This window comes from Peromyscus maniculatus, chromosome 3, assembly GCF_049852395.1.
Source record: "Peromyscus maniculatus bairdii isolate BWxNUB_F1_BW_parent chromosome 3, HU_Pman_BW_mat_3.1, whole genome shotgun sequence".
Taxonomy (NCBI): domain Eukaryota; kingdom Metazoa; phylum Chordata; class Mammalia; order Rodentia; family Cricetidae; genus Peromyscus; species Peromyscus maniculatus.
This window is the reverse complement of record NC_134854.1, coordinates 105,450,301-105,459,242: the sequence shown is the minus strand read 5'-3', so window position 1 is coordinate 105,459,242 and position 8,942 is coordinate 105,450,301. Positions and strand designations below refer to the sequence as shown.

General features: G+C 47.6%; 1 protein-coding gene across 1 annotated transcript; it reads left to right on the top strand.

The window, feature by feature from the left end:
* The first annotated feature begins 1,043 nt into the window (after positions 1–1,043).
* On the top strand, positions 1,044–8,000 carry Cd207 (CD207 molecule). The gene is made up of 6 exons (XM_076566061.1): positions 1,044–1,122; positions 1,215–1,331; positions 2,991–3,365; positions 4,774–4,925; positions 6,433–6,551; positions 7,396–8,000. Exons 1-6 carry the CDS (start codon positions 1,053–1,055, stop codon positions 7,532–7,534), a joined length of 972 nt encoding a protein of 323 aa, XP_076422176.1. The 5' UTR covers positions 1,044–1,052; the 3' UTR covers positions 7,535–8,000.
* The last annotated feature ends 942 nt before the right edge of the window (positions 8,001–8,942 follow it).

The window sequence follows — 8,942 nt, the reverse complement described above, 5'->3', positions numbered from 1 at the left end:
TACGCTTCCAGCCTCATCTTTGTCCTCTGTTTCCTCATTCTCCATCTCTACTGCTCTCTACTCCTGGTACACTGATGGACCCTACAAGAGTTCTGCCTTATCGTCTATAAAATCTCTGTCATCCTCTCTTCTCTCTGGCCAAGCCATTCTGTCTGTTCTAGAGAAAAATGCCTGCCTCTTCTTTTCCTTGTCATGAGGTTCTCTGCCTCCTCAGGAATGTTGTTCTACCTTCTACTTTGAAGCATAAAAATCTCTCTTTTTTTTTTTCTCAGTTACTTGCTCTGGAGAGCAACTAGGCCTCAAGGCAGGGGGAAGTCTGAACTTCATTTGCACAAGACCCAAAGCTATGAGTCTTCCTCCAGCTAGTCTCCTAGGCTCAGCAGGGGAGTTAGTTACCTAGAAGTTCAGCAGGTCTAGAAATATTTTGTCCTTGCCAGAATTTCATAGCAGAAGACAGCTGAAATATTAAAGGCTGGATAACACCAAATATTCATAATAAATGGCTTGTCTTTTGACAGACCCTTGGCCGGTCAAAGTGTAGCTTTAATACGCAGCTGAATCTCTATGATACATTCTTGTGGCTTGCCACAGTGCATATCCATCCACTGCCATGTTCTCCACACTGTATTGTAATTTACTTGCTCAGGTTATTTTTTTCTGTCAGGTTGCAAGCTGCCTGAGTTAGAAAACTGAGGAGTTCATCTCTGAGGTCCTGGATTGGGCTCTTAGAAGGCTCTCAATGTGTGTTTGTAGGGTGGGGGGGATAGATGTAGGATGGATGATAGATGAGGGCCTCTTTACAAGAGAAATAGAAGAGCCTTCAGATTAGATGATTCAAATGTCTGTGTCCCAGGGAGGAAGCCAGGTGCCACATCCCACAACCAAAGCCCGGACTTTTGGGCTGTGGCCTCAGCCTGGCAAAATGTCTAATCCAAGAAGAGGGAACTTGGGCATGACACAGTTACCTGTTTTGAGACTCATTTCCCATTTCTTTCTGGATAAAAGGCCCTTGGGGAGACAGGCAGAGAGAAGCTCCTGTGCCAGAGGTGGAGATGAAGGAGAGGGAGGCCCCCGATGCACACTTCACAGTGGACAAGCAGAACATCTCCCTCTGGCCTCGAGGCAAGTGCCAGCTATTGCTCCATGCCCACTTGGTGCTTGTGCCCATCACCACTCTTCACTGACCCTTAACAAACTTCTGTGTCTCTTTCCAGAGCCTCCTCCTAAGACTGATCAGTCTCCAGTCCTAAGGAAACCCCTCAGCCTCCGTGTGGCCTTCATCTGTCTGGCATTGGTGCTGGTCACCTGTATTGTGCTTCAAGCTATTTTCTGTAAGTCACCAGGTCCCCAGATACCCAAACCCTTTTTCTATTGTCCTTGGTGTCTTCAGTATATGATGTTTCAGGAATTTTGCTGATGTTTCTGGAAGCTGACCTGCTGCTGCTTCTATCCCAGGTTTCTTTGAAGATTTTTCTGACTGACATTAGGAAAGATCTGTTCTCAGGGATTCTCTTCAGTGTTAAGGAAATAGTCACCAAGCTTTACATCTCTGCCTTTGCCTCCCTTTGCATCCTGTCACTCACAGCTCTGAGACCCTTGAATTCAAAGCCTTGAGGATAGCACCCAAGAGTGAGTGTGATGTCTCCTGACCCCATAGGAACTGAGTTCTCCACTGAGCAGATAGAGAACTTGGCCAAACCAGCAGACAGTCTCCTCACTCTCTCTTATATCCATGCTTGGAGCCTTCTTGGTCCTCTAGAAGCTTCTTGGTCTCTTCTGTGGTCACACCTTTCTCCCTTCTGGCAAGTCTCTAGAAAGTATAGGGAGGGAATGTCTTCTTTTTTCAAGGCCTACCTGTGTGGTCTCAGATTCTCAGTCACACCCTTTCTAGTCCCCAGTACTGACCTTGACCTTATCCTAGACTCCTGGTCTTGTCTCTTCTCCCTCACTTCTCTCTCTCTCTCTCTCTCTCTCTCTCTCTCTCTCTCTCTCTCTCTCTCTCTCTCTCTCTCTCTCTTATTTGAAAGAAGTTCTCACTATGTAGCCCTGGCTGGCTTGGACTCAGTTAGGTCAGGCCTGCCTGAAACTCACTGAGATCTCTGATAAAAGGTGTGTGATATCATGCCTGACTGTTTGTGGTTTCTGGCACCACCTTTTTCATACGACTCTTTTTGGAAAATCTTGTATTTTATTTTATGTATGCAAATGTTTTGCTTGCATGTATGTATACTACATGCTTGTAAGTTTGTATACAACCTGCCCTAGTGCCCAAAGATAGAAGAGGGCATCAGATCTCCCTATAACTGAGGTTATGAACAGTTATGACCTGCCATATTGTGTTGGGAAATTAACTCAGGTTTTTTTACAAGAATAGTATTCTTCCTACTGAGTTATTTCAGTCCCGCATGGCTCTTTTGATAGTTATTGGTGAGTTTTGGTTCCCATGCCTATGATCCTAACAGAATATGAAATGTAGGTATAGGGAAGGGCAGATAGCTTAATATCTCTCTCATGTTCTGGAGTCTGCATAGAGATAGCCCTGCCCTTGGTCATAGAACAGCCTGTGGGCAGAGGAGGGAGGGGTGTGCTGCCCTAGCTGGTGGCTGTGTCTTTGACAGGAGATGGCTGGGGACTAACTCATAGTCTCAGAGGGGACTCAGTGACGAGTAATGAGGAGGTGACTAAGGGTGCCCCTTTACCAAGTTCACCCTGGCCATACAAAGGAATTTCAGGGCTGGGCTCTCCCTCTGCTTGTTCATGAGGCCTCTTGGTCTCCTCCCTGCCTGTGCCAACCAGCGTTCCTGACAGATGGTGGCCCATGGTGCACACATGTGTATATTAGTGAGTGAGTGGAGAGTGGGTGGCAGCCCCGTGGACTGTCTCGGTCCTTTGGGAAGCTTGATCCTGAATCTCCCCCTTCTCTTGGGCCAACACCCTACCTCTGTTTCTTAGGATCCCTTCAACTGACCTTTTGACCTTTTCAAACCCAGATCCCAGGTTGATGAACAAAATATTGGATGTGAAGAGTGATGCTGAGATGTTGAGAGGTCGTGTGGACAATATCAGCACCCTGGGTTCTGTTCTTGAGAAGGACAGAGGCCGTGTGGAGAAGGCTGAAGTTCAGATGCAGACACTGAACACCAGCCTCACCCACGTGCGTTCTCAGATTCTGTCTTTGAGGATCAGCATGGCACAAGCCAGTGCTCAGATTAGTGACTTAATAAGAAGATGGGTGGATGTTGATAATCTCAGTTCCAAACTCCCAGAGCTGCAAAGAGATCTGGATAAAGCCAGCACCTTGAATGCAAAGGTCCAAAGACTTCAGAGCAGTTTGGAGAATGTCAACAAAGTGCTCCAAACACAGAGTAAGTAAAGAGAAGATCACCCTGCAGGCTGACCAGTAGCCATAACACCCTACCTGTCTCAGAGAGCAGGCCAGCTAGTTTGTGGGTAGGAAGAGGACAGGGAAGGGGGTGGGCTGGAAAGTTAACAAGAAAGGTGTCTTATTTAGGGTTTACTATTGCTGTTAAGAGACAAGCTTTATAAAGAAAATATTTAATTGAGGGTGACTCGACTACAGATTCAGAGGTTCAGTCCATTATCATCATGAAAAGGAGCATGGCAGCGTGCAGGCAGACATGGTGCTGGAGCTGAGAGTCCTTACATCTTGATAGGCAGGCCACAGAAATTCGATTGACTTCCTCACTGAGAGAAGCTTGAGAAAATGGATCTCAAAGCCCACCTCCACAGTGACACACTTCCTTAACCTAGGCCATGCCTCCTAATAGTGTCACTCTTTTTGAGCGTCATTTTCTTTCAAACCACCACAGAAGGCCTTAAGCATTGGTCTCAGAGAACATGGGGCAGTGAGGAGAAAAAACACCAGGCCTAGCTTGGGTCTCCACATTAAGGTGCAGAGATGGTAGGGAGTCTGTCCTGGTGTTCTGTATGGTCTAAAAAAAGCCATATTTTAGGTTTTGAGAGAGTGAGTTTATTAAGTATATAGTGAACTAAATATAAAAGAGTGAATAGCAAATGACAGATGGATAGATAACTGATAGACAGGTAGACAGATTCATAGGTGATAGATTGATATAGGAAAACATCAAGTTGGGCACTCAAAACATCCAGCAGAAATCAACTGGGGAAACCTGACTGAGACCCTCGGTTGGAGTTCCCCGATGGAGAGTCCCTGAGGAGCAGAGTGTCCCCTTGGGTAAGGCTTTCAAGTAGAAGAAAAAATAACATCTGGAACGTGACATCATCATGTCAGGAGCTGCGAACATCCAGTAAAAACTGACAAAAATTTGAAGCAGACAGCTGAAGTTCTAAGTTGAGCTTGCTCTCCTTAGAGGGGACTTGGAGGCAAACATGCTTGGGTCTGAAATTGGGAGGGGTGGGTAGGCCCCCTTGAGAGCCAGCTTCTCATTACCCCACATTACGACATTTCACTAATATAATATGTACACATGGTCTGTATCTTGCCTCTTCCCATGAAGTCCCTTACTGTGAGGCAGGGCCCAGGGGTAATGGCCTTTGTGTTCTTCTCATGTTCTCCCCTCCCTGCCCCTGTGCCTTTTCTACCCTCAGAGGGTCTATCACAAGTCTCAGACCTTTAGGGTTCCAATAGAGTGTCCCCAGTCCCTGACACTGGGAACCCAAGGACCCTTGGATCCATTCACTGCTGTCCCCAGGATTCCATCAAACACCCCATGCCAGTCAGGATGCAGAAGAATGTGGAGCACTGCTGTTACCTCAGCCTTTGCTTTCCAGGTGACATTCTGGAGATGATGTCTCGAGGCTGGAAGTACTTCGGGGGAAACTTCTATTACTTTTCACACACCCCAAAGTCCTGGTACAGCGCAGAACAGTTTTGCATTTCTAAGGAAGCTCATCTGACCTCAGTGACCTCAGAATCAGAGCAAGTGAGTGCAATCATCACAGACTGTGTGGAAGGCATGTGAGAGAGGCTGGGCAGGAGTTTGCTGCAGAAACAAAAATTCCTCAACAGTAGATGATCTAAGGATGAAGGCTAATTTGTTTTGTGTGTGGGTGCATGGTTTTGTGTGTGTGTGTGTGTGTGTGTGTGTGTGTGTTGTGTGTGTGCAGGGGTGCAGGAGCATGCACCCATGCATATGTGGAGGACATCAATTGTCTTGTTAGATCACTCTGTCTCTTTCCTGAGCACTCACTGGTAGCCAACAGGTAAATCTCAGTGATCCTGTGTCTCTCTCTTCCACAAGGCTGGGGTTATATGGGTGCCAGGGATTTGAGGACAGAGCCTTATGCTTGAGTAGCAATGTCTCCTACCCACTGGGACATCTCCCTAGGCTCACCACCCTTGAAGGTTTATTTCTCATGTATAGTGCCCATCTTTGAGGGACAGCAGGTGTGCTCTAAGTGTGGGTATCAAGGACCTAAGCCGTAGGAGGGTTTATTTCATCACACTTCACAGTTGCTGAGCAGCAAGGAGACACTGCCAGCTTCATTGATGTTAAATATTCTACACTCAGCTTGCTTGTCATTTCTGCTCACATGTCCTTAGCAAGAGCCAGTCACACAACCCTGCTAGCTTCAAAGAGGGCAGTGAGGGGGCGCTCTTTCCATGTGCCAGAGAATAGAAATAACTTGAACAACATTAGTGATGCCCCAGGACCCAGGAGGCCTCCCTCCTGGTGACGGAGTGTAGATGGGCTCATGATCTGGGAGGCGGAGGAGTGAAGCAGAGTGATGCTGAGTGTCACAGTCTGCCATCAAATTTGTCCTGGAGTTTGAGGAGATGACTTACTTTTCCCAGGCCTCACCTTAAGTGAATTGATGAAATAGTGCCTGCCCCGGAGGGTAAAGGAGTGACAGAGGCATAGGGTCTTCTAGTCTCTGGCAAAATTAATCATGTAATTTAGATATTACAATTAGGACGATCCCTTGATGTCCTTTTTTTTTTTTTTTTTTTTTTTTTTTGCAGTTTAGCTGAATTTTCCTTTTCTTCCCTTCCTTCCTTCCTTCCTTCCTTTCCTCCGTTTCTGTTTTATGGTTGTTTTTCTTTTGAGTCACGATCTTAGTGTGTAACTCAGGATGGCCTTGAACTCTCAATCCCCTGGCCTCAGACTCCAGAGTGCAGGCACTGCAGGCATCTGCTGCCATGCCTGGCCGGCTGTGTCTCCCTTGTTCTCCAGCACCTCACTGGAGAGCACAGGCTCCAAGTTGCTAGCTGATAAGCAAAGAGCATCTAGGACTTGGAAGTGGGCTCTGGGCTCCAGGCTTGGGCAATGAGGTGCTGAGAGAAGATGCTGTACCAGTGATTCTGTGAATCTCCTGGAGCACCGTCAAGTTCAGGGGTTGCTGCTGTGCTCAAGTGAAGAGTACCCAATGGGCAGGTACTCAAAGTTTGGTGGTGGCGGCATGCCCTCACTTACTCTGTGTTCCTCACAGGAGTTTCTCTACAAGGCAGCAAATGGGCTTCCACTCTGGATTGGTCTCACCAAGGCAGGGAATGAAGGGGAATGGTACTGGGTGGATGAAACATCATTCAACATGAAGCAAAGTGAGAGGTGAGTGAGTCTGCTGCCCCCCCCCCAGCCTGTCTTGCTGGGTGGAGAGTTCCCATGAACACAGGGCTGTGCACTGACCCCCCCCCCCCCAGCCTGTCTTGCTGGGTGGAGAGTTCCCATGAACACAGGGCTGTGCACTGCCCTTTTCTAGCACAGTGGCAGCTGGGGTGGACACCCAGCTAACTGCTGATGCTGCTCACAGGGTGGTACCTGGGGCCAGTTAGGAACCTGATGTCCTGTGGTCTTGGCAGCAAGATGCTCTGCCCAGCTTGGGTGAGGGAGTGACCCAAGTCCAGGCCTATGTGGTATGGGATTGTGAGAGCCTTGAGAGAAGGGGGCAGAGGCCCAGCAACAGGCTTAGAGTGGAAGGTCTACTCACCTTCTTAGGGTTGGGAGCAACACCTTGCATTATTGTCTCCAAGGATGAACACCAGGATTGAGGCAGCCCATCAAAATTATTTATTTATTTAGTTGTGCGTTGTACATGGTGTTTGTGTGAAGACATGTGCCATATCTGTGTAGAGGTCAGAGGACAACTTGTCATAGTCTGTTCTTTCCTGTCATGAGTCCTAGGGATTAGACTCAGGCCATCAGGTTTGGTTGTAGCTACCCTAGCCCACTGAGCCATTTTTCAGGCTCTAAAATAACTACTTCATAAGACAGTATCTCCGGCTGGCTTGGAACTTGCTCTGTAGCTTAGGTTGACATTATTCCTCCTGCCTCTACATCCTGAGGGCTGGGATAGAGGCATATGCCACCGTGCCAGTCTACCTGGTGCTGTGGATGCAGTGCCAAGCCCCCTTCTGCCAGGTGAATAAAGTGTCTTTGTTTTCTCACTTGTTAGGTTCTGGATTCCAGGTGAACCCAACAATGCTGGGAGCAATGAACATTGTGCCAATATCAGGGTGGCCTCCCCCAGGGCCTGGAATGATGCTTCCTGTGACTTTAAGTTCCTTTTCATCTGTAAGCGACCCGGTATCTAGGCAGTCACATGACAGGCCTGGCTCTGAGCTCACCATTTGTGTTCCAACAGGGATCCCGCTTGAGGAGATGCTCTCTCCCTGACAATCCAAGATTGCGTTGTGCCTTACATTTTTCTTGCTTGGAAATGTCCCAAACATATTGTGTTGTCCATCTGTCTTGGCTGGGAACTCTGTCCCTGGAAGACCTTGGGTTGGTTTAAATGGGTTAGGACATGGAGAAGATGTAGATGTTTCTGCTGCCCAGGTGAGGCAGAATATTTTGTTTGTGTTTTCCTGAACCTACTAAGAAGCCTTTGCTGACCATATATTAAAGCTACATTCAAACATGACCAGTGTTTGAGGACACAGACATGTTTAGACCAATTTAAACACTATACACTTTACACATGCATTAGAACACCTCATGCTACTCTCAAAGTGTGTAAATATTTCATGTTTTATGTGTCCATTGCAAATAAACTTAAAGGCTTACTTTTTTTGACATGAGTGTATGTGTGTGTGTGTGTTCACAGAGTATAGAAGAGCGTTCCAATCCCCTAAAACAGATGTTTACAGATGTTTATGAACCACTTGACATGGATGCTGACATCCAAACCCTGGTCTTCTGATAGAGCAGTAAGTGTTCTTAACTGGTGACCCATCTCTTCAGTCCTGTAAATTTAAATTATAACAGAAAGAACAAAACACAAAAGTCCGTCAGAAGGCTGGAGTGTGGCTCAGGGTAAAGTGCTCTTCTGATACTAGTGACCCCAGTCTGAGCTGCAGGACCACACTACAGGGGTGGTGGTGCAAACCTGTGGTCCCGGCAGTGAGGAGGTAGAGGAGGAGAATCAGAGGCTCAAGGTCATCTTCAGCTTCATAGTGAGTTGGAGGCCAGCCTGGTGTACAAGATCCTGTTTTGGCAGAGGGGACAGTTTGCTTCAGGGTAACTAAGGGATTCTTCCCATATTGACACGAGGCTCTCTCTAGTTGAGACCACAATTCCCGTATGTCTATTTAGGAGCACTGGCAGGGGCCTCTGGCTGGTTTCTGTGGGAATAGTTGTTTTTGGTCACCCTGTCCACACCATATTCCATCACCTCTTTATCCACTTTCTCTGAGGTTTGAATCCCATTTTCTCTTGACTGAGCTAACCCAGTGCAGGTCGGGACTGGCAGGTCCTCTGCCTTCTTTTGAGTCCCTGGTTGAGCTCCCCTACCTCATCCACCAGGCCATCACATGCTCAGGACCCCTCCACCACAGCAGTCTGGGTCTCCTTCCTCTCCTCTCCACTGTGTTCCCTCTCTTGCTATGCCCTGTGCAGACAAAGTCCTCTCTGCCTTAAACACCACTTGGCTCAAAGCCTTGGAGTGCAGGTTTTCATTCCCAGTGGCTACTGTGAACCTAAAAGAACATGTAGTCTTGGGGT

Excerpts from the sequence above, each read along its gene's own strand:
- Cd207 (XM_076566061.1), top strand. The coding sequence starts at position 1,053 with ATGAAGGAGAGGGAGGCCCCCGATGCACACTTCACAGTGGACAAGCAG. Across the intron at positions 1,123-1,214 it reads CATCTCCCTCTGGCCTCGAG|AGCCTCCTCCTAAGACTGAT; the intron begins GCAAGTGCCAGC and ends GTCTCTTTCCAG. Across the intron at positions 1,332-2,990 it reads TGTGCTTCAAGCTATTTTCT|ATCCCAGGTTGATGAACAAA; the intron begins GTAAGTCACCAG and ends TTTCAAACCCAG.